This window comes from Amblyomma maculatum, chromosome 10 (assembly GCF_055883805.1).
Source record: "Amblyomma maculatum isolate TAMU_Amacu chromosome 10, ASM5588380v1, whole genome shotgun sequence".
Lineage (NCBI taxonomy): Eukaryota > Metazoa > Arthropoda > Arachnida > Ixodida > Ixodidae > Amblyomma > Amblyomma maculatum.
The window spans coordinates 32,861,643-32,886,046 of NC_139353.1; the positions used below are offsets into that span (position 1 = coordinate 32,861,643).

A 24,404-nucleotide genomic window follows, 5' to 3' on the forward strand; every position below is an offset into this window, starting at 1 on the left:
CTGCACTGGGTAAAAAATTGCGCAAAAAACACAAAGGACAAAGAAGAACACATAAGACGTATGACAAGCGCTTGTCATACGTCTTATGTGTTCTTCTTTGTCCTTTGTGTTTTTTGCGCAATTTTTTACCCAATGGATCACCAACTAGCCCGGCAACACGCTCTTCTCAAGACTGCACACCAAGCTTTCCCTTTCACGCACACAAAAAATTGTTTTGAAATATCAGTTGTCAGTTCCTTTAACCATTAAATTGTTTGCTACTAAAATGCTGGTAATATCTTCTTGAAGAAGTACCCAATAGCCACAGATTGTAAGTTTGCCTGTTTATTGGTTTACAGTCGAGTTAGCCTCTGTGGGTTGGAGAAATATGTTTTAGACATATACTTATCACCACATAGTAGTGAGTAGCTACTCCTGTTTGCATTTAGCTGACAATATTCAAATCCTGCGACGTCTCATGAATACCACCGGGAAAGATGTATTTTTATAGGATTGAAGCCGAAATGCTCCTACATTTCATATTGTCACAGCTGTGACAAGTTAGCAACTCCTGAGAACGTCACGAGTGCGCCTGGAGAGTTTCTTTATCACTATTCTAGGCCAAACTCCCTCAGTGTTGGGACACAAATTTTAGGAGATTTTTGCTCACAAGGGAAGCGTGCAACTGAAAGTGTCATTTTGCATCGTCACCATTTCATTGTCATGTCATATTCCTAGCAATTAATGTGAAAATGGTTGATCTATCTTCGTAATATTTTCTTGCTGGAGTATGCATTAGCCACAGATTGTCATGTCATTGCCATTGTCATGTCATAGATTCCCTAGTGAAAAAACTCTATGAGTCACAATAACCTCATACAAATTCTCATACTAAACTCATACCAATCTCATACAAATGTCATATAATCTTATACTACACTCATTCATCATATGAGAAATATATGAGAATTAATGAGAATTGTATGAGTTAAGTATGAGAAATCTGTATGAGGTTATTGCGACTCATATGGTGTTTTTCACTAGGGTTCCTAGCAATTAATGTGAAAATGGTTGATCTATCTTGGTTAAGCATGCAGTTCATTGTGAACCTGCTTTTTATGTCCAAAACAAGCAATACTTAGCAGGTGGATATTTGTGAATTGCAATTATCTGTCTTTTGAGTTGAACGCACACAGAGCACTGTAACAGAACATAATATATAACCTTATGATGTGCCTGGTTTTCGGTGTTTGTTGCCAGATACAGAGTGGCAGTGGTGCTTCTGAGTTCTGGAGGTTTAATTCTCAACTGGTTTAATTGCAACAAAGTAAGAAGTATAGACATCTTAAATGCTCACAGGTTCTGCCTTCTTGGAGTGTTGATGCGGACCTTTTCTCAAAGGCCGTGTTGCATGACGCACAATTTTTTAAGCAAGCGACGGAGGGCCCGAGCTCCTCATCCGTTGGTTTAAATAAAAAGTTCTACTCTCTCTGCAAGCTCTTGCTGATTAGCAAGAGCCTTATGGATCAGCATGTCAATTGTAATGCCAAGTTTCTAATTCAGCTCTGTGGCTGGATGCAAAATCATTTTTTTTTATTTTGTGGATATAGCAGCACCCATAAGTCTGTACAGGGTGGAAGTTCAGAGAAATGAGGTCTAATAAAATTTATTATTTGGTTTGCCCAGCTGTCTTCACTGTCGCTATCAGCGTTTGCACATGCCATTGAAATTCATTGATACCTTCGATTTTCGAAAATGAGACAGTTAATGTCAAGTGGCCCACTTTCAACCTGCCATAAATACTTCAGGAATTGCTTTTCTGCTTTTCGTACTGTAAATTGTTTTGCGTCAGAGCGTTCATACGTACGCTCACTGCCACTGACTTTATTGCCGTCACTTTATTGGCTAAAATTTCGCGAGGTTACAACCTGACTAAAGGGGGCAATTCAAACTCCGCTCGACATAGCTGCACCAACGCGCGAGTCTTCCATGACGGGCATTTCAAGTTGGGCAGCCAACAGAAAGTGACGGAGACTGAGCTGTACGCCCTTCTACGCTGTAGGGGCCATTCCTCGAAATTTGAGCGTATTCGGTTTTGTAGATATTGTAAGGTAACGCGAAGGTCGGACTTGGGAGATCAGGCTTTATTGCAGACCTGAAGCCTTGGTCGCACACTGCAGCCAAACACTCCGCGATGACGATGGGTATCTACAAGAGGGAGCAGGATGAAGATGAAGCAGCACGTTCAGCCGTGTGGAAGATGAAGCGTCACACAGTGCTCACACTATTTCGCCCGCGCAGTTGAAGCGGCCAGCCTGGCCGCAATTAGTCCGCAGGATTGCGCCGAATAAAAGGTTTCATACGTGAAACGTGGACAACTTCAGTGCCACGGTAACGACAGTCCGGAGGAGGGTAAACAGGGGAGGCGCGATAGTTGACCGGGGAGGTTTTTGCAAGAACTGTGTAAGGACCAATGTAACGGTGCTGTAACTTGTCACAAAGGCCACGAGTGCGTAATGGGGTCCAAAGTAACATCTCGTCGCCGGGACGGAACGAAACTTGGCGATGGGTTGCATCATAGCGGTACTTGCGGTCTTCCTGGCTAGCTTCCGTGTTGACGCGAGCAAGCCGGCGAGATTTCGCCACTCGGGAAAGGAACTGGTCAGGAAGAGAGGATGAGGAACTGGCATGTGTAGAAAGGAAAGAGGCGTCAAGAAATGTAACGGGAGAACGGCCGTAGACGAGGAAAAACGGGGTGTAACCTGTGGTCCGCTGTACAGCCGTATTGTAGGCGAACGTAACAAAAGGAAGTATTACGTCCCAGTTTCGGTGGTCCTGGTCGACGTACATAGACATGTCAGAAAGCGTGCGGTGGAACCGCTCAGTCAGCCCATTGGTCTGCGGGTGATAGCTGGAGGTCAATTTGTGATGTGTGGTTGAGGCCTCAATAACTTCGGCTACAATCGTCGACAGAAATGTCCGACCACGATCGCTGAGAAGCACTTGAGGGGCCCCATGACGCAGTACGAGCGATTCCAAAAAGAAAGTCGCGACCTCATGTGCTGAGCCATTAGGTAGGGCAGCGGTCTCAGCGTAGCGTGTTAGGCGGTCGACGGCGGTGACGATCCAGCGATTAACTCGTGCGGACAATGGAAGTGGCCCGTATAAGTATGCCAACAACGGCAAAAGGAGCAGCAGGGCACGGTAGCGGCTGTAGTAGGCCAGCAGGAGGAGAAGCGGGCCGTTTGCGGCGCTGACATGGCAGACAAGAGGCGACGTATTTTGCCACACTTGAGGCGAGGCCTGGCCAGAAGAAACGGGTTTTCACGCGGTGGTTTTATGAAAGCCTAAGTGACCGGCTGTAGCATCATCGTGGAAAGCCGCGAGGATACGGGTGCGAAGCGCTCTCAGAATAACGGGGACCCAACGGGTGCCTTCAGAGCAATAAATATAACGGGAGAGCATGCCGTTGTCAAGTTTGAACTTTTGGAGTTGCCTGCGCATCCTAGCGGTAGGAGGGTGAGAAGCACCGGTGAGAAGGTTGATTAGGGAAAGACAGTAGGGATCTGCTCGCTGGTGTGAAATAATGGCGTAGCGATCTGGAGCAGCGGCAGGAGTAGCACGGGTGACGTTTGGAGCTCTGGACTACATTGGGACGTCGAGGGTGCACGCAGGAAGGCGCGAAGAAGCACTAGGTGGTGATTCTGGGAGTGGGCAGCGGGAAAGAGCATCGGCATCTCGATGTTTGCGACCCGATTTGAATATGACATCGAAGTGGTATTCCTGCAAACGCAGAATCCAACGGCCCAGGCGTCCAGTCAAATTTTTGAGGGTTGATAACCAGCACAGAGCGTGGTGATCGGTAACGATCATGAAATGGCAGCCGTAGAGGTAGGGGCGGAATTTCTGAACTGCCCAAACGACGGCGAGGCACTCTTGCTCAGTGATGGTGTAGTTGCGTTCCGCTGGTGTTAGAGTTCGACTGGCAAACGCAATTACTTTTTCCCGAGTAGCGGTGTCACGTTGCAGAAGTACGGCGCCGATACCGAGGCTGCTGGCATCGGTGTGGAGAATGGTAGCAGCAGTGTCGTCGAAGTGAGCGAGAACAGGGTCCGAAGTGAGGGCATTCTTTAGGGTTTGAAAAGCTTTTTCGCATTCTTCGGACCAATTGAAAGTAGTACGGTCGGTAAGGAGGCGGTGGAGCGGTGCAGCAATGGTAGCGAAATTGCGAATGAAACGGCGAAAGTATGAAGACAGGCCAAGGAAACTGCGTAGTTCCTTAGTCCGCTGAGGGCGTGCAAAGTTCAAAACTGCAGCAAGCTTGTCAGGGTCGGGTCGAATGCCATCGCGGCTGACGAGGTGGCCCAGGATCTTGATTTCTTTCTTGGCGAAATTACACTTTTTTGTGTTCAGCTGGAAACCGGCGGGTGCCAGGCACGTTAATACTTGATCAAGGCGGCATAAATGATCAGAAAAAGTCGCAGAGAAAATAACTATGTCGTCCAGGTAACACAAGCATGTTTTCCACTTAAGTCCTCTAAGAACAGTGTCAATCATGCGCTCAAACGTAGCGGGGGCATTAAAAAGTCCAAAAGGCATGACATTGAATTCGTAAAGCCCATCGGGAGTAGCGAATGCGGTTTTTTCTTTGTCGGCTTCGTGCATCGGTATCTGCCAGTAACCGGAACGCAAATCCAAAGTGGAGAAATGTTCGGCGCCCTGAAGACAGTCGAGGGAGTCGTCTGTTCTTGGCATAGGGTAAACATCTTTGCGAGTGACTTTGTTAAGTGCGCGGTAATCAACGCAAAAATGCACGGACCCATCCTTTTTTTTTTGACCAAGACGACCGGAGATGACCAGGGACTAGCTGAGGGCCGAATAATGTCTCGTCGGAGCATATCATTCACATTATCTTCTACGATTTTACGTTCTGATAAGGAAACACGGTAAGGGCGGCGGCTAACAATAGAAGTACTTTCTGTAATAATGCGGTGCTGTGCAGAAGACGTTCGGCCCAAGGTCGGAGAAGTGACATCAAAGGAGGCTTGGTGTTTTCGAAGTAATTCCTGCAAAGCTTGGCGGTGAGTCGCAGGAAGGTCAGGATTGATGGTGCCAAAAAGAACACAGAGGCATCGGAAGAAGCTGCTGGTGAGGAAGAGGGGGCGGTAAGGGTAGTGAGGGACACCGGGTGTATGTCCAGGGCACAAGGAAAACATGTCCCTTTAGTCAGCACAATGGGCTCTGGGGAAGTGTTCGAAGCAGCGACAAGCGTTGTGCCATGCTCAAACCGAACAAGACTTGGTGGTAGCGCGATTCCACGGGTCAGATGGCGATGAGAAGGCACGATAAGCACATCTCCGTTATCAATGTCAGTAGAAGTAAGCGCGACAAGTTGTTCTCATCCATGGGGCAACACTGAGTTAGTAGCGGCAAGCAGGCGATGACTGGGCTCGGGAGGTTCAGAAGACGGATCGCTCTCGTTCATGTAAATGACCCTGTCGCGACACGAAATGCTGGCTGATGCGGCAGACAGAAAATCCCAGCCTAAAATAATTGGGTGAGCGCACGGTGACATCACGGCAAATTGTACATGGTGACGGACACCATCAACAAAAACTCGCACAGTACACTTAGCAAAAGGCCGAATTATTGCACCATTAGCTCCACGGAGTTCAGGTCCATCATAAGGCGTTTTCACTTTTCGCAAACGGGAGCACAAGCCAGTGTGTATCACAAACAGTGGCGCCCGTGTCAACCAAAGCCTCAACAGATAAACCTTCAACCCACACTAAAATAATATTCCAGGGACGTTCCGGAGGATTTTTGGGATGGTCGAAGAGGGCAGTTTTCCCTCCTAAAACTGCAGTGGTCAGTTTTACGACAGGCGGGGGGGGGGGGGGGGGGGTCGTCAGAGAAGCTTGACGGAGAGGCGAGGTTGAGCGGCGAAAAGGCAAAGGAGAACGGCGTCTTGAAGGCCTGTAACCAGCAGGCGGAGCGGGGCTTTCTGGCGGGGGTGATGAACGTTGGGGATAATCAGGGAATGAACGGTGCTTAGAGCCGGAAAAGCGAGGAGGGTAGTCTGCTTCAAATGAGTCGTAGCCGCGGCTTTCATTCTGGAGCCTGCGACGACAGAAGCGGGAAATATGGCATATGGCCTCGGTACCCGCAGTAATAACAAACAGGGTGGGCTGGGCGCCAGTGGGGGTAGTATGTCGGCGCCGCGGTAGGTGGTGCCAATTAATGCAGCGACATGAGCAGTGGTAGGCGCCGGTGGCGTAGGTGCTCCAACTGCGGGCGGCAAGGACGTGACCTGGGCGTACGTTGGCATCTGACAGATGGTAGGAGCGACCGATGTTGAGGGGGAATAGGTCATTGAGGACAGCTCTTCTTTGACAATGCTACGCAGGCCGGCACTTGAAGGATGTGGCTCAGATGCAGGGCGGCACAAATTACCTTGAGCCGAGAGCTCTTCACGAATTAATCCGCTAATAAGCGCACGGAGGTCAGCGTCGGCAGTGAAACCAAATGAAGTGGGATCAGGCTGCAGGCGTATTGACTGTAGTTCGTCAAGGCGTTGACAAGTCGATATGATGGCGTCGATTGTGGTAGGGTTCTGCACGGCCAGGGCGTTATAGGCGAGTGGCCCAATACCTTTAAGGACGTGCCGAACCCGCTCGGCCTCTGGCATGGTGTCATTTATGCGCCGACAAGTGCAAGAACATCTTCTATATAAGAGGTATAGCTCTCATTGGACCGCTGAAGTCGGGCTTCTAGCTTTTTCTTGGCGGACTCCGTGCGAACAGTAGGAGCGCAGAAAATCTGGCGTAACTTTTGTTTAAAGGTAGCCCAGTCCGGAATCGTCGATTCATGATTTAGGAACCACGTTTTGGCCACATCCGTCAAATAAAAGGACACATTAATTAGTTTAAGAGAATCGTCCCACCGGTTGAAAGCAGTGACCCGGTCGTATCTGTCGAGCCAGTCATCAGCGTCGTCGCCGCGGAGACCGGCGAACATCTGCGGGTCGCGCTGACGGCTACTGACAGTCCAAGTGGCAAGGGGAGCTGGAGTCGAGTTGGTAGAGGCCGGAATAGCGGAGTGGCCCTCTTGAGTCATGACGATGGTGGTCGGGGTCAAACGGCGGCCAGAACGAAGCTCCAGGTGGATGCAGGTGACGAAGCAGCGGGGAAATCAAGGCGCACCTCCAGCACGTGTAAGGTAACGCGAAGGTCGGACTTGGGAGATCAGGCTTTATTGCAGACCTGAAGCCTTGGTCGCACACTGCAGCCAAACACACTCCGCGATGACGATGGGTATCTACAAGAGGGAGCAGGATGAAGATGAAGCAGCACGTTCAGCCGTGTGGAAGATGACGCGCCACACAGTGCTCACAATATTATTAAAATGCTTTTTTTTCTTCTTTTGAAATCAACTTACTGGTCTGGTACCCATTAGCCGCTAAAGTCACAACGGCATATCTCCATGTCGGCTATTCGCGGTGTCGGCTGCACATTTGCGTGCACGCCGTGGACAATAATCGCCGAAAGTTTTTTTATTTTAATGCGAAAGCTACGCTACCGTAGGTTTTTCAAGCCGTCTGCGTGGCACCGTGGCAAGAGCTGCCAACTCTGTTCTCTAGTCTCGCATGGGACGGTTATGTCAGAATCAGCCTGCTAGGACCCTGGTATTCGCGTTACCCCTCTAGGCCACTAAGGCACGTTCATATGGCTTAGTTAAAGCGGGGCTTAAGTGTGGGCTGGTAGCCTCCGCTATCGTGTCATACCCTTGAAGGTGGAGCTAAAGTGTCCCTCATATTTAGATGCAATAAACGCCTTTACCACGAACAGTGCATTTAACGGAACGCTGGTTGTGTTCGATGCAACACTAGGTCGCCCGGGGTGGGGTGGGGTGGGGAGTAAGTAGAGTTAGCGTGAGGCTCTGTAGTCGAAATGTGACAGATACTGCGTCTTTCCTTTCCTCTAAACGAATTATAATTAAAAGTAGCACTGCAACGAATGCCGATAGCAGGTAACCGATGAGAGGCAAATGATTGGAGAGGAAAGGTAGGCTTTCGCCATTCTCCTCTTAAGAGACATCTAAGAGACCCTCTAAATATTTTTGTTCGACGCTTTCTGTGCAATGTGCCCTCCTTCTCCATTTTTTCACTCCCACCTTCTTTCCTTCCTTTACGGCGCGGTTGAGGGGCTTCCCCTCGTTTCGATGGAGGCGTGTGTGTGTGTGTGTAAAACCTTTATTGGGAGGAAGCTTGAGGTAGCCGGAGCAACCTCACGCAAACACTAGGTGGGCTCCTCATTACAGGAGCCCATTGGCGACCGCTGCGGCTAGGGCTCGGTGAACCAGGGCCTTCTGGCTTGCCAGATCGGAGCAGCCGAGCAGGGCTGCCTCCCAGTCCTCCCGGGTGGGGTTGGGGTTGGGGGTGAGGTTCGGGGTTGACTGACATGCCCACACCATATGGAAGATGTCCGAAGACTTCTCCGCACAGTGCGGGCACTTTCCTGTACAGGCAGGATCAAAATGTTTTAAAACTGCCGGGCACAGCAGCGTTTTGGTGTAAAGGCGGAGGAGTGTGCGTTCCTCCACCTTTGTAAGACCCTTACAAGGCTTAGGATAAATTGCATGGCCGAATTGAAATAATTCAATAATTTCTCGAAAAGTGAGAGCCGGATTGGGTTCGAGATCCGTATCATAAGGGTCTGAAGGCGTTGCCCGGAGAGTGAGCGCGCGGGCGGCGGCGTCGGCCGTTTCATTGCCTTCGAGGCCCATGTGAGCTGGAGCCCATACAATCGTTCGAGACGCGGGGGCCCCGAGGTAGTCACTGTTTTGAAGGATGCGGTGCGCAAAGAGAGGAATGTACCCCTGTTTAATATTTCTGCAGGCCCCTCTCGAGTCGGTGATGATGACTCGTGAGTCCTTGTCTGCGGCGGCTAACGCGATGGCAACTTCTTCCGCATGTGTTATGTCTTGAGCTCGGAACGTTAGGCCATTCACCGTGGTTTTTTGATGGACGACTGCGGCTGTGTACCAACCCCCATGGTGAGGGCCGGAGGCGTCCACGTAGAAAATTCCGTGTTTGTTCCCATAGTGACGGGCCAGTGCCTCCGCCCGCGCAAGGCGCCTGCCACTGTGGTCGTCACGTGTCATGTTGGCCGGAAGAGGGCGTACGTGCAGGGCGTATCTCCAGATTTCAGGAATGCGTACGCGCTCTTCCGTAAATGTTGGGTGGTGGATGTGTAGTCGGGCTAATAGGCGGCGTCCCGACGGCGTTTTTGAAAGTCTTGTGTATTGATTAGTCAAGTGCGCCTCTCGGAGCTCCGCGAATGTGTTTATCATCCCCAGACCCATAAGACGCTGGTTGGATGTGTTGATCGGGAGATCGAGGGCACGCTTGTACATCTTTCTGAGAATCACTTCGAGAGCGTTCTCATCAAATCTGCGCAGGTGGAGGTAAGGAGTCGAGTAGAGTACTCGACTGGTCACGAATGCATGCGCCAGCCGCAAAGCGTCTGTGCACCGTAACCCCCCGCGTTTGTTGGAAACCCGGCGCACCATCCGGCCCACCTGGTCCCCCACCTTGCGCAGTTTTGCTAGTGTTGTATCAGCCCGTCGATGTTTGTGGATAAGGAGACCAATTACTCTAATCTCATCGTGTTCGGGTATTGGACCGCTGGCCAGGGATAGTTCCATTTTTGTGGTGCACTTAGGCGACGGGCGAATGTGCACAAATTCGGATTTGGACGGTGAGCATTGAAGGCCGCAGCGGCGGGCGTAAGCCTCTACGATCTGCGCCGCTTGCTGCAGGTTGGCCTCAATGTCTCCAACCGATCCGTGTTTGGCCCAGATGGTTATGTCGTCGGCGTACAGCGCGTGCTGGATGCCTTCGACCGTCGCCAACTGAGCCGGGAGTTTCATCATGGCCAGATTGAAAAGTAATGGCGAGAGGACCGCGCCCTGTGGGGTGCCTCTTGTTCCCAGTTTATATGGGCCGTGTTCTTCGTCTTGTATTCGGATGAAAGATTGCCGATCTGAGAGAAATTGCTTGATGTACTGAAATGTGTTATGTCCACAGTTCGTCTGGGAGAGATGTTGCAGTATGATTTCGTGTGTGACATTGTCGAAAGCCCCCTTCAAGTCAAGGGCGAGTACTGCCTTATCGTTGAAGGGATATTCGACAGGGTTGAGAATTTCTCGATCGAGTTGAAGCAGAACATCCTGAGCGGACCTTTGCGGGCGGAAACCGAACATGGTGTCTGCGAATGTATTTTTATTTTCCAGAAACCCAGACAGCCTTTCCCGCACCATGGTCTCCATCAGCTTTCCCGCACAAGACGTGAGGGAGATGGGGCGGAGGTTGTCTGTGTTTATGGCTTTGCCGGCTTTCGGAATGAAAGTTACCAGGGCGGTCTTCCATTCAATTGGTAGAGGTGCCTCACCAAGCCAGATCGAGTTGATGAAAGCGAGGAGGGTTTCGTAGGCGGGGTCGGGAAGATTGGCAAGCAGTTTCACAGTTATCTTGTCCCGGCCCGGTGCTGTTCCTCGTTTCATTTTAGCCAGGGCCGCCTTCAGATCATGCAACTGGAACGGTTGATCCAGATCCGCGTTCTCTGAACCTGCATACGAGTACGCGGGTCCTCCGGGGTCCTGCTTAGTGCAAAGATACTGGTCGCGCAGTTTGCATGCTAATTTTGATGTATTTCCATCGAAGCTATGAATAGCTCGTTGGAGATGTTTTTGTGTCTCGGCGCGAGTTTGAGTCGGGTCAATTAGGGCACGAAAAAGGCGCCACGTGCTCCGGCTCGACATTTGTCTGGCCGCCGTGTTGCAGCGGTCTACCCAGTTTGAGTCGGCGAGTTGGGCCGCGTACTCTGCCGCTCGCTGAGTGAGCTCGGCGATACGAATTTTGAGCTTTCTGTTATGTTTTTGGCGTCGCCATCTGCGGACGAGGCTGTGCCGCGCTTCCCAAAGGTGCAGAAGGTGGTTGTCCACCTCTGGAGTGGTCTCCGAGAGCTGAATTTGTGTTTCCACCGAATGAAGATGTGTAACCAATCCTTGTGCCCACGCGTGGTATCCTTGTTCGTGGATAGAGGCCGAATTGATGTAGCTTTGCCGAAACTTATTCCAGTCGGGTAGCCGAGCTTGTGCGTGGGGTCTTGCCAATGGTTTAGTTCTTACAGTGGTATTGATAAGGCAGTGGTCACTACCGAGGGTTTCCTCGGTGTTGATCCATTCTGCGTGTACAATGTTTTTGGTAAAGGTGAGATCCGGGCATGTATCCCGGGTCACTGAATTACCCATCCGTGTTGGATATGCAGGGTCAGTGTGAAGAGTCAGGCCCAGCGTGGACGCGAGTTCCGCTAGCTTGCGTCCCCGCTTCTCTTCACGCACGTATCCCCAGAGTGTACTGTGGGCGTTGAAATCACCCACAATCACCAAGGAGTCCCTGCCCGCAGCCTTTAGAGCGCGGCTAAAGAGTGCTGCGAACGTTACATTTTTGAGTCTGGGGGAGCAGTAGATGTTGAGTACGTGGAGTGGCGCATCTTGTTTCTTGAGCGGAAGAAGTGTCATCATCACGTAGGAATATTCAGTGTCAAGTTCTAAGTCAACTAGAGTAGCCGTATAATTTTTATGCACGCAGACGCAGGAAGAGGGGTCCTGCTGAAAGGTGATGTAATTTGTGAGGGTGACGCCACGCCCTGGCTCCTGGAGGGCAACCACCGCGGGAAGAGAGTCGAAAGTTGAAAGGTAAAGTCGGAGATCCGCCCTCTTTGCGCGGGAACGGAAGCCCCGACAGTTCCATTGGACAATTTGGACGGGGGTGGCCGAATTGGTTCTTGGGGAGCGCTTGATCTTAGGGCTGCTCGCCATTGTCATTTAGGCTGAGGAGGGGTTGTATTGACGCTGCTCCGGAGCCAACACTCGCGGGAAGGGGGGCATCCTCCATACCGGAGAGCGAGCAGTTGTCGTCATCGTCTACCTCAGGGGTGCGTCTAGAAGTTTTGTTAGGACGGCCGGGTAAGGGACCGCCGGGCCTGCGCGAGGAGCGTAAGGAATGAGCAATTTGTTTGGCAATCATCGCGGGGATTGTCTCTTGCAATTTGGAGATGGCGTTGACCATCATTGAAATTTGATTTTCTATGGCAATGAATCGTGCCTCCGTGGCCCCGAATCGGGCCTCGAATGCTGCCTCCAAGCTTGTTACCGCCTTTGGCACCACGAGCTCACTCTCCATTACCTCAGCCGCGGGAGGCGAGGGCGGAGAAGACTGGTTAATTTTGGATTCCAATTCGTTAATTTTCTTAAGCAGCATCTCGTTTTGGGCCCTGAGTGCTGCTATTTGATCTTGCTCGGCGCTACGCACCCTTGGGAGGGGAGTGGAAAGGGGGGAGAGAGAAGCAGCCCCACCCGAACCGCTCACCTGGTGTCCGTTTTTGACTGCGTTGACCCAAGCCCTGGTATCACCGCGCGTTTCCGTCGTTTGTTTCGCCAGTCCGCCGTGTGGTGGCGACACCTTCGATGGTCGTTTTTCAGCACCTCCTGTAGGTGGGTTCTCGATGTTGGTGATTTCCTGGCGAGGCTGATCGCCGGGAGACCCAACATGGCGGCGTTTCTTCTTGGGCGCCACTTTTTTCTTTTTTATCTTGGGTGTGCGGAATTTTGCCGCACAGTCGCGAGAGTTGGTGACATGGGGGCCACCGCACACAGAACACCGCGGAACACAGTTGTGAGGAGCCCGCACCCCCTCCACTAGCGGAGCTTGGAATCCGCAGAGTCCACAGGTGTCAGACTGCAAGTTTGGACATGCATCCGCGCGATGCCCGACGGCCCCACACTGGCCGCACGCAGGAATAGTTTTGTAATAGTTTCGCACAGAGACGACCATGTTGTCATAGTGCACGTAACGGGGCTTCTCTTTACCCGCGGAAGTGATGCGTGCCTTGTTGGATGTTCCGAATTTCCGGATTTCCAGGATGGTGCCGGCGCGCCAGCACACTCGGTCTTGGAGAGTTTCTGTGGTGTCCGAGTTACGGACCACGATCACGCCGTGGCATATGTTTCCGCCGTCTTTTCTCAGGTAACCCCGAAGCGGGATCGACCCCTTCTCGGTGTTTACTGCGAAGTCCCCGATGAGCAGGTCGGCCGCCTCGATGTCCGGGGTATGCACAATGATGATGTTTTGTTCTCGTGAGGGTAGAACGGAGACGGCGCTGGCCCGTTTCAGCCCGAGGTACGCCGAAATGGCAGTGCCGTAGCCAGTTTCCGTGAACGCCTCGTGAAGAGAAACACTTTCTCTGGGCTTTACGACTATAACGTAGTCTTCAGGAGCCGGTTTGGGCATTGGACGCGGCTTCCACTTCGAGAACGCCTTGTCCTTGCTTCCCGTGGCGCGCGTCGCGGGAGCGTTCATGTTTCCGACCGACGAAATGGCGGCCGGGGCGGCGCCGAACGCCGCCATCTGGGCTTTGTCTTGGGAGCGGCGTGCAGCCGCTTGAAGTAAAGCTTGACTCCGAATTTTCGGGATCACCGTCGAATTTGTATCTCCGGTGGCGGGTACCGAGGTCCACAACATTGCCTCAGGGTCGTAACCCCGTATTTGATCCGCGGAAGTCGCCATTTTTTCCTCGGAGGGCCGATTCCGCCAGGCCAGGCGTCGGCGACGCCGTTAGGCTTAACGACGGCGCCAACGTGGTCGGTCGAAAAATGGCCGTAGATTTGAAGAAAATCGGCCTACCTGGACGACTTTTGTATCCAGTTGTTCCGCTTGATTTTTCGGATCGATCGATGTCAGTTTTGCCGGGGTAGGATGATTTGGGACGCGGCCCCAGCCGTAAATTGGCGGAGCCGAAACACACGCGTCTGCTCTCGTCACGCGCTCGCAGCGCCCCCCTCGATGGAGGCGAAACGAAGAGGCGTCGTGTGCTGTGCGATGTCAGCGCACGTTAAAGACCCCAAGTCGAAATTACTCCGAAGCCCTCCACTACGGCTCCTCTTTCTCTCTTTCCACTTTCACTCTCATCTTCCTTCCTTCCCTTTCGGCGCGGTTGCGGTGTCCACAGAAATCAAGTGAGACGGTTACCGCGCCTTTCCCTTCCTATAAATAAATAAATAAATAAATAAATAAATAAATAAATAAATAAATAAATAAATCAGAGGGGCTTCCCCTGATGGGGCTAGGGCAGGTAGGTCACCGCCGCTTGCGGCGGTGGCTAGCCTACCACCGAAGTTTTATCTGTTGTAGGCTGTCATTGCACCCGCCACCGCTTCGGTGGTGGACGCGTCGGCTGTTGTTGCGTCTTTCCCGCCGGGGTGGTGCAGTGGTAAGATGCCCGACTACTGTGCCGGAGTACCCGGGTTCGAACCCGACCTCGGCGGTTGCGTTTCGATGGAGGCGAAACGGAGTGGCGTCCGTGTGGTGTGCGATGTCAGTACACGTTAAAGAACCCCAGGTGGTCGAAATTTCCGGAGTCCTCCACTGCGGCATCTCTCATAGCCTTAGTCGCTTTGGGACGTTAAACCCCACAAAACCAAACCAAACCAAACCTCTTCCTTTTCTTCTCTATTTTCTCTTCTGTCTGCATGAGGCAGCGGAGGTGGCTCAGCTACACAGCCAGTAGCAGGCCCGTGCATTTTCTTTCCCTTCTTCCTACAGCCACATCAGGTGTCCACGAAGAAAGCATGGCGCACACTGCGCTTTTTCTTTCCTATAAACGCATTTGCAACTTCTATTTTTATGCGCCCCGCCGGGGTGGTGCAGTGGTAAGACGCCCGACTACTGTGTCGGAGTACCCGGGTTCAAACCCGACCTCGGCGGCTGCGTTTCGATGGAGGCGAAACGAAGAGGCGTCCGTGTGCTGTGCGATGTCAGCGCACGTTAAAGATCCCCAGGTGGTCGAAATTACTCCGTAGCCCTCCACTACGGCTCCTCTTTCTCTTTCCACTTTCATTCCGACCTTCCTCCTTTCCCTTACGGCGCGGTTGCGGTGTCCACAGAAAGCAAGTGAGACAGTCACCGCACCTTTCCCTTCCTATAAATAAATCAGTTTTTTTTATTTTTATGCGCAAAATGTTTGTCGAAGTGAACTTGGCGGGAACATGGCGGGGAACACGGAAGCGCAGCTCGTAGAAAGCAAGAGACTACGGCATCGGCTGGAGATATGCTGGTGGTGCTGGAAAGGGGGCATTGCAAAGAGGATGAGTTAGAGATCCTACACATAAATTGATGCGCTGAGAGCTGATATGGTCAAGAAGCTAGCCATCCAGGTTGACGGCATAAATGGGACCTAGATAAAACGCTCTTTAACGTCACTCGAAAAAACAACAGCAACACACACACACACACACACACACACACACACACACACACACACACACACACACACACACACACACACACACACACACACACACACACACACACACACACACACACACACACACACACACACACACACACACACACACACACACACACACACACACACACACACACACACACACACACACACACACACACACACACACACACACACACACACACACACACACACACACACACACACACACACACACACACACACACACACACACACACACACACACACACACACACACACACACACACACACACACACACACACACACACACACACACACACACACACACACACACACACACACACACACACACACACACACACACACACACAAAGAAATGGCTATTGAGGATTCCAGGGATAATAGAACAGGAGGCAATCTGTGAGAATAATTCATCATCATCATCATCAGCCTGATTATACCCACTGCAGGGCGAAGGCCTCTCCCATATGTCTCCACTTAACCCGGTTCTGTGCTAGCTGCATCCACTTGACCCCTGCGAACTTCTGAGAATAATTACCGACCACAAATTCCGAGCAGTTATGGAGAACCACTCCGAGAATTTAGCGATGGATATAGGTGCATACGTGTAGTTGGGAAGACGAACAGAATAACTCCGAGAGAGTGTCTACGAACGAATCCCGATCAGTGCTAATAACTTTAGACATCTGTTGGAATGAGCGTGTGATCGGGAAAGTGTTCTAGGTGTTCAGCTAGTAGACCATTTAATAAATAAATTGCTGAGTTGTCTTTCCGTGACCTACTCGTTGCAAAGTGCTCAGGTTGACAGCGATGTTTGATAAAAGCGTCCGTGTGTACACAACCTCAGGGAGCCAAAACCGTGGCCAGTAATTAAGCAAAAGAAAAAATAGCGTCAGACGTGAAAGGAAAATGGGTGAAGCCTCTGCAATGGCAGGTTCAAATGACTAAGAATATTCATAGCGCGGCTGCGTTTCGATGGAGGCGAAACGAAGAGGCGTCGTGTGCTGTGCGATGTCAGCGCACGTTAAAGATCCCCAGGTGGTCGAAATTACTCCGTAGCCCTCCACTACGGCTCCTCTTTCTCTCTTTCCACTTTCATTCCCACCTTCCTCCCTTCCCTTACGGCGCGGTTCGGGTGTCCACAGAGCAAGTGTGACAGTTACTGCGCCTTCTTCCTGTGAACCAATTTAACTTAAGATGTTGCGAGCGGTAGCTTGGGTTTGGTATACGAGCTTCTAGGTAAAGCAGCGCTTCGTACACTGATTTAGGGAGTGCCATGGAGAGACGCAGTGCTTGACTTTTTCATAGGAGTAGGAGAAGGCAAGTATTCTGGGCAACTATAGAATATGGTGGATCAAATTTTAAGTACGGACCGCACACAATCGTTAAAAGCAACCAGGAGCTTGTGCCAACGCATAACAAAATTTGTATTACTCATTCATGTCAGGAGGCTGCGTGCAAGTTCGCCTTCGGCAACATTTTAACATTTTTCTTGAACCGAGGCGGGCTAGGTTAAGCTAGGATCGTGCGCCCAGATAACTGACAGATTCCACTTGTGGAACCGAGTTTGATCGATATAAACAGCGGCATGCTTGTGTGAAACACGAGCACGCTACGTTTGTCGTACAGAACCAAGCTTACCTTGTGCAGCTAGACACCTGAAGCGTTTAGGTGTGCCTGCGATAATTGGTAGAGTGTGTGGACATGTTTTGGCGAGGCGGGAAAAGCTGTCATTAGCGCACACTAATATTTATCTTGATGGCTAGGTACGTCAGCTTTACCAGAGTATTAAAAACAATTGGCGAGAGAAGCGACCCTTCTAGTGCCACGACTGGGCTCAGAACGTAGGAATCTGAAATGAAAGTTCCATCACTACAAAAAGGAAAAGCCTGTAATAATTCTCGCATCCGTGTATAGAGATAAAACGGTGGGCTTACTTTTGAAAATTTGTTCGGAACGATAGCATACTTTACGGTGTCATAGCGCTTCGCACCAAAGCCTTTACTCCGTTTCTGCTTTGCGAGACGAACTGTGTGGTTTGAGTCCACTGTGCCAACCATATCGCGCTACCGCGACGGAAGCCAATCTGTGCAGTACTGATTGCACGGACCTTTGAAACAAACTTAAGCTGCGCACAACTCCTTCAACTTCACCAAATTGGAGGTTAAATCGTTAAATTTGGCCGTATGTTATCAATATCTAAACTTTTGATGCAGGCCTTTATGAGCTGTAGAACTTATGCCATATTCTAGTCTGATAAAACCCATGTTATCTTTGTTAATGTGATTACAATATCTAGAAAATCTTTAGTGAATTCCCCCGCCATAACATTTATCATGTTGATTGTGAATCTATCGTAGTCCGGAGCTGAACAGTGTAGCGAAGAAACTATATATAGAAACTATAGCGAAGAGTCTATATCTTCGTTTTCTTTCAAGCTCTCGGCAAGGTGGTTATGGTAACGCGGCGTCGAAAAGCGCCATCTGTTAAGACAATATGGCTAACCTTTGCTCGTGACCACGTGGCTATGTGTTCCTTTATTAAATAACCCAGACCTGTGCTCATGAGCTTCGCGGACACAATTCGGTAGGCAGAAATAACCACAGATTACCTGAAAGTGGCGGTAAAAGCAGGAAGCAAAACCAGAGCACGAAGTTCTGAACGCACAGACACACCTCTCCTATCTGCAGCAAGACGTTGACTTTGTAGCGTGGGTTTAGTCTAGGAATACGAAAGCACAACGGGTGATACGTGATACACACTCCGTTTAATGAGCGCTGTAGTGGTTGTGGCTGGCGGCTTAAGCAGGATGAACGACAGAGCTGGAAATGCCTCCGTGTACACAGTATAGCGAGTCTGAATACCGCTTCATTACGCGACCAACTATGGGGCGCTTTTAATATATTCGTCGAGCGCCTCCTCACGACGTTATAACCTTACTATGCACTAGAGCATGCCTCGTGTATAGACGTTGCTAGTTCTTATGTGATGACAGCTACTGACAGTGTAATCAGGCCCTGCAGCTCCTGTGCTTTCCGCAGGGGCGGGGCGTGTCTCAGTGGCCGTCCTTGAGGACGTCGCACGCTTTCTTCGCTGTCATCGGGTATTGGCCAGTGCAGCCGAACTCGGAGGCGAAATTCGGGTCGTGCCGCAGTGCCGCGTTGACACGGTAGTGCGCGGGCATCCAGGGTCCATGGTGTTCTTCGTATACAGTGTCCGAGGACTCGCAGTTGTCCAACGCGTAGTAGAGGAAGAACAGGGCGTTGCTGCTGAAGTCCGGCAGGTCCTTGAAGCGGAAGTCCACATTCCAGATGCGCCTCACGCTGTGGAGGTCTTCGAAGGCGCGGAATGCGAGCCTGACCGCAGCAGTGTGCTGTAGGAGGGCGCCGCGGAACTTGGCCGAGTCGATGGAGACTGGACCCCGGATTTCGGCCGGAAGTTTGCTCAGGTCCTCCTCGAAGCACGATAGCAGCTTGTCCAGGCGCCGCGCCATATCCCCAGTGAGCGCAAGAGGGGCGTCGCGCTCGTAGATATTATTGGGGAATAAGACCTGCACCATGGCTCTGTAGAGACGAACGGCCACCCTGCGGGAGGGAACCAGCGCGAAGGCCGAGGCATGAGGCCAGAGTACAGCTCGGCCAACTGTGAAAACATTGATGGTGCGAGTCCTTCAATTCGCGGAAGCGCTTAAAGAAAATTATCTTCAGGTTTAAGTATAATACTTCACAGGGATTAAAAGGTCCCTTATGCTTTTCTTTGTGTCAATGGTCATTGACGCCCTCTGTTTCTATATGTATGTATGTATGTATGTATGTATGTATGTATGTATGTATGTATGTATGTATGTATGTATGTATGTATGTATGTATGTATGTATGTATGTATGTATGTATGTATGTATGTATGTATGTATGTATGTATGTATGTATGTATGTATGTATGTATGTATGTATGTATGTATGTATGTATGTATGTATGTATGTATGTATGTATGTATGTATGTATGTATGTATGTATGTATGTATGTATGTATGTATGTATGTATGTATGTATGTATGTATGTATGTATGTATGTATGTATGTATGTATGTATGTATGTATGTATGTATGTATGTATGTATGTATGTATGTATGTATGTATGTATGTATGTATGTATGTATGTATGTATGTATGTATGTATGTATGTATGGAAATGTCGAATAAAGAAAAAATAAAGGCATGGTGGGTGCACGTCTGAACGGTATCTTGAAGGGACGGATAAGGGGAATGCTGGAATGGACACAGATTGCAAAAAAAAAAGTAATGCAACGTTTACAGTGGCTCTTCACAAAATGCTGCGCATTCTTGCGCCACATGATGCCATAGTAAACTCCTGAATCAATATAGGTTTCAGCGTAGCCAATTATTCTAATATTTAATTTCTATGGTGCAGACCTGCACGAAGTTGTAATGAATTATAATGAAACCTAGCATTATACTGCTTCAGCTGACGGTGGCATGCCAAGAAACCAAGGCGCCATCATCATTTTGATGAGAGGTCATTTTGAACTGTTTAGGAAATAGTTTTTTTTTTTTTTTTTTTTTTTTTGCATTGAGAAACCTTTGAATTTGAAAGAAGCGCTGTCGAACTCAAACTCTATGTGGGCGAATTGCTGGGCGGGTTGCGGGCATAGCTGGTGATACACAATAGAGAGTTTTAGTTTAGCGTTAGCGTAAATAGCGGTGCTAACGGAAATAAAGTTAGCGTGCCGCAAACGACTCCCTGTCGGACCGAGTTTTAGTATAGCGTTTAGCAAACGCCATACAATCTATTTTGTATGGAGGTATCAACAGCTACCTGGTAGCAAAGTGTTGACTGAAATGAAACAAGGCGGAGCCGCAGGTTGAGCCGCAGCGAGCCGAGACAAGCTCATCTTGAAATCGCGAGCAAAGCGAAACTTTTGGAAGCAGACGAACAATTACGTGCGCTTTCTGCGCGATGTTTGGCCTCTTCTGAACTGTCTACCATTCTGTCGGTGCCTTTCAACTATGCCGTCAAGCATCTTGAATGATTCGCGATATTTATCGATGTTGACATGGGCAGAGATTGACGAACTGCATCTAGGAGTGCGCGCTCGCGAGCTCGCTCGTGCTGACTTGTTTGAAGCGGACAATTTGGAACTCTACCTACAACGCAAAAGTGAGCCGACCATATACCGCTACCGTTCGAAGAAAGGTTTATTGGATATATCTTCTGTGGACCCTGCGCTGTTTAGGTTGCAGTTCCGTTTCGAAAAAGAGGATTTTGAGCACCTTCACAACTGCCTTGCTCTGCCAGGCACTTTCACTAGCGCCCAAGGCGTTAAGGTCCCTGGCCGACATGCACTTTGTATTGCACTAAGGCGGCTTGCGTATCCCAACCGCTGGTGCGATTTGGAACCGATCTTCGGTTTGCATTCGTCAGTGATGTCCAGCGACACAACTCAGACTATCAGCTACATTGTTGGTCGTTTTGGACACCTTTTGAGAGATGTCAACAAGTCGCGGTCTTTGATAGCACGAGCTGTGAACGCTTTCTCCGTAGCAATTGTTGTACGTTGCTCGCAATTTCTGGCCATAGCGACGAGTCCCTAAATGGATTCAGGTTCCGTACTTCTCGCAGCATTGCGACGTCATCATGAGCAGTGAACCGTATACGCATATTTACGTTGCACCGTGCTCCGACTCTGGCACTGGACATTTTGATTACGGCGCTTGTCGTCTGCTTTCGTCTGCTCTGCAGATTGATGGACCTATGCTACAAGAACCTCGCCTGCATGCCCCCTTGAAGTGAGACTTTGAACGTAGAAAAGATGCAATGCAAACTTCACAACGAGCTCAATACTCTCGCATAAAATGTAATTATATAATAGCCAAAATTAGTAATAAAATATAGTAACCGCCGAAACGAGGCTTTAAACCAATTCGCTGCGTTCAGAGTGGATGCATCGTTGCAGGCGACCCCATTAGGCCTAGGAGCATTAGATTCCAGACCGAATCTCCACAACAAAGCTTCTTTACACCCTGCACACCATCGTCGAACCAAGATTAGTCAAATCGAATGATGACAGTACCAGTATATGTCCGTAAACGTGCCAACCGGAACTGCAACTACTATTTGTTTGTTTGAAGCGGACGGCTGCCCGATCCATGGACGCCGCCATGTTTTCGCGCTAAATGCGCAAAAGACGATCGCTAAATTCTCAAAATTTCGTGGACGCGCAAGCGCTATTTCTATGCTAGCGTTCAGCGCATGCGCATTTCCGTTCCGCTATTCCGCTAATCCCGCAATCACCGTAAACCCCTCTAAACTAAAACTCTCTATTATCGGCTCTCGGAAAATGCCGGTACCACGTACACGACTTTGAGAGTATGAGGTGAACTAGAACTTTGTAAATGTGTAGTTTTCCTTCTAGCCGTACGGCTGCACTCAATTGGACGCTAAGGAGTAATTACTCCGCTATTACGAGGGTGAACTTGATGACGGGTAAAAATTCAGCACGAGCTTTCGGCTCGTAAAATGGTGGAGATGACCATGCACATGGTACATAAAATGGTAGGTATTTGAAACTTGTGGGCAGCCACAATGGGGGTAGGTTAGGCGCGTTGTTTTCCTGAAGGCCACATACGCGTCACGCACCTGGACAGATGGAACGAGAACATGGTGGTGTTGGTCGGCACAGATGTATTGAAGAGAGCCATGGGCACGTGCACGGCCTGGCGCATCACGTCGTACTCCGGGACGGTGGCAAGCTCTGATCGCGCGTCGCCTCTCAGCGCCCGCACGTGTTGTCCAGGTTTGAGCACCAGCTGAAGCCTCTTCTGCTCTTGCAGCACGGACACCTGGTGGAAGAAGCGCAACGGGTGCTCGCTTCGCCGTGGAATTTCGTGCGGAGACGGCGCGCACGGCTCCTGGGAGAAAGTGCCTCCCGAAGGAAAAGCCGCCATGCGGTTTCTTCCAAGTCGGTAGCGAACAATGAGCGCCGACAACTCGTCGATCCACGCCACCTGCTCCTGGTGCCGGACGAAAACGGTCCCGAGGCGAGACAGCCACTCGGCCAGAGGTAGGTCGATGTGGTGCATGGCTCGAAGATTAGCGGTGGCCTTCGCGAAGCATACGGGAAGGACCTTCTGCACGGCAAGCAAGCAGAGAGTCTTAGTCTGAGAGACGTCGGGAAGCGTCCGGTCCAGGACGTCCTTGCCAAAGATCTGCCGAAGGTTGGAGAACTTCTCGGGAAAGAAGGGCGCTGCCTTGACTAACGCCATGAAGCCCAAATAGTTAACGACGGCATGAGGGGACAGCTCTTGCATGGCTGCCTTGAGGTGATTGCGCAGGTAGTCGGGAGACTTCAGAACCACCTCGGTTGTGCCGTCGATCTTAACGATATTGTTGAAGACTCCTACGAGGAAAGTTTTGTAGCCACCGTCGAGTTCGACGAGCTGGACGTTTGTGTAAGAGAGAGGAGTGGTGTCGGGGCTGGCAGCGAACGTAGGAGAGGAGGCGAGTCGTACAAAGACACTCATGACGCTGTCAACTTCGCCGTTAATGGCTGTTGAAGCCGCAGCGAACCTGCTCATCACCTCCTTGAGAGCGTCCTTGAATAGCTTTGTCACGGCTGGTCTAGAAGCGTCGTTGCAGGAGAAGACCAAACGGGGTTTGTCAAGTTCGATAGCCGCGGCTTCCAGGACTCTTGGGTTGATGCCGACAGAGACGGAGGCCAGTGCAGCCACATTGAGGTCCCGTACCAGCTCTCCTGCGAACATCCACGCCACCTCAGTGGTGATTGTAGCACTTTTGAGTACGGGCCATTCTTTTATTGCCCAGTCGCGGAAGAGCTGACGAGCCACATTGATGACGGTATCGCCGTCTTGCCCGACCTTGTCTCGTTTCATGCAGTCTTCATGCAAACCAGCAGCTATTTTGACATCCGCGTCCTGCATGCCAAGTAGTACCGGCTCGATATCGTTGGCAAGACTATCCTGTAGTATTGTGTCGGTGGAAAGAACACCACCTGCTCCCACGCCAGGTACCGCGTGGGCCCTGCTCCAGCCTTCGCAAACGTATTCGTAAAAATTATCACAGGGTTTCTTGTTTGTGCTAAGGAGCGAATTCAAATATTTGGCTTCTGCGCTGCAAACGTCGCTAGAACAGTAGTATGTGCCGAGGACAGGACGATGACTGGTTTGATTGGTTGGCGGTAGCTGGGTACTATATATAGTTGTTGTCTCTTCAACAGGGCTAGGCCAGAACAAATACAGCAAAGCGATCAAAATGAGGAGAATGATCAGTATAATGATGCAACAGGGGCAGATTCCGGTCTTGGTGTGATGGTCGGACGTTACCACAATTCTGCCTTTTTTGTCTTCTTTTCCTGAGTGATCTGTGGCTTCTTTCTCGGGAGGGGGACGTTTCCTCATCTTCCTTTTCTTCTTTTTCACGGGGCCTCTGACATAAGATACTTGCTCCTCTTCATGGAAAATATCCTGCGCTGTTGCTATTGCTATTGCTCTTAATCTAGCCTTAGCTTTGGCCTTGTCCTTTCTTACTCTATACTCCGCCTCTGTTTCATTCATATGCTTTACACATTTATACGTGTGAGCCTTGTGCTTTTCCCCGGTGACAGACTTGTGAGACACGATTTCGGCTGCATGCCGTTTGGTCTCCGGGGAGGCTTTGCTTTCCGTTTCAGGTGATGACGTTGACTTCTGCTCTGTGAGGACATTAGGAGATGTATGTAAAGCAGGCTTCATCTCTGGTGATTTGGTATCCGTCGAAGGAGTAGTTACCGACTGCGTTTTTTCTGGAGGTGATTTAAGCCCTTTAATACCCGTTTCTGAATCTGTTGCAGACTTTTTTACCTTTAGTAGTGCCGCCTTAGTAGGCCTAGCGATATCAGGGCTGGCATCCTTTCCAATAGCGCCTTCCGGTTGCACATTGCTAGCAGCATGTTTGTCAATGGGTGTTTTCGCCGGTTTTTCGGCAGTCTTATGGACCCCAGGCGTATCTGCAACGCCCAGTTTGGTAGCTTCATCT

The 24,404-nt window shown here is 50.3% G+C and overlaps 2 protein-coding genes across 2 annotated transcripts; both read right to left on the bottom strand.

The window, feature by feature from the left end:
• Positions 1 to 11,845: 11,845 nt before the first annotated feature.
• LOC146176107 (uncharacterized) lies at positions 11,846 to 13,609 on the bottom strand. Its single transcript, XM_084581257.1, has one exon. The coding sequence runs from the start codon at positions 13,607 to 13,609 to the stop codon at positions 11,846 to 11,848; it is 1,764 nt and encodes a 587-aa protein (XP_084437383.1).
• A 4,395-nt stretch (positions 13,610 to 18,004) lies between these two features.
• LOC146176108 (neprilysin-1-like) lies at positions 18,005 to 23,848 on the bottom strand. The gene is made up of 2 exons (XM_084580914.1): positions 22,011 to 23,848; positions 18,005 to 18,935 (listed from the first exon to the last, which is right to left on the bottom strand). The coding sequence occupies exons 1-2, from the start codon at positions 23,786 to 23,788 to the stop codon at positions 18,407 to 18,409; spliced, it is 2,307 nt and encodes a 768-aa protein (XP_084437040.1). The 5' UTR covers positions 23,789 to 23,848; the 3' UTR covers positions 18,005 to 18,406.
• Between the last annotated feature and the right edge of the window lie 556 nt (positions 23,849 to 24,404).

Coding starts and splice junctions, on each gene's coding strand:
- LOC146176107 (XM_084581257.1), bottom strand. CDS start 13,609: ATGGCGACTTCCGCGGATCAAATACGGGGTTACGACCCTGAGGCAATG.
- LOC146176108 (XM_084580914.1), bottom strand. CDS start 23,788: ATGAGGAAACGTCCCCCTCCCGAGAAAGAAGCCACAGATCACTCAGGA. Junction 18,936..22,010: donor TTCTCGTTCCATCTGTCCAG/GTGCGTGACGCG, acceptor TCCCTCCCGCAG/GGTGGCCGTTCGTCTCTACA.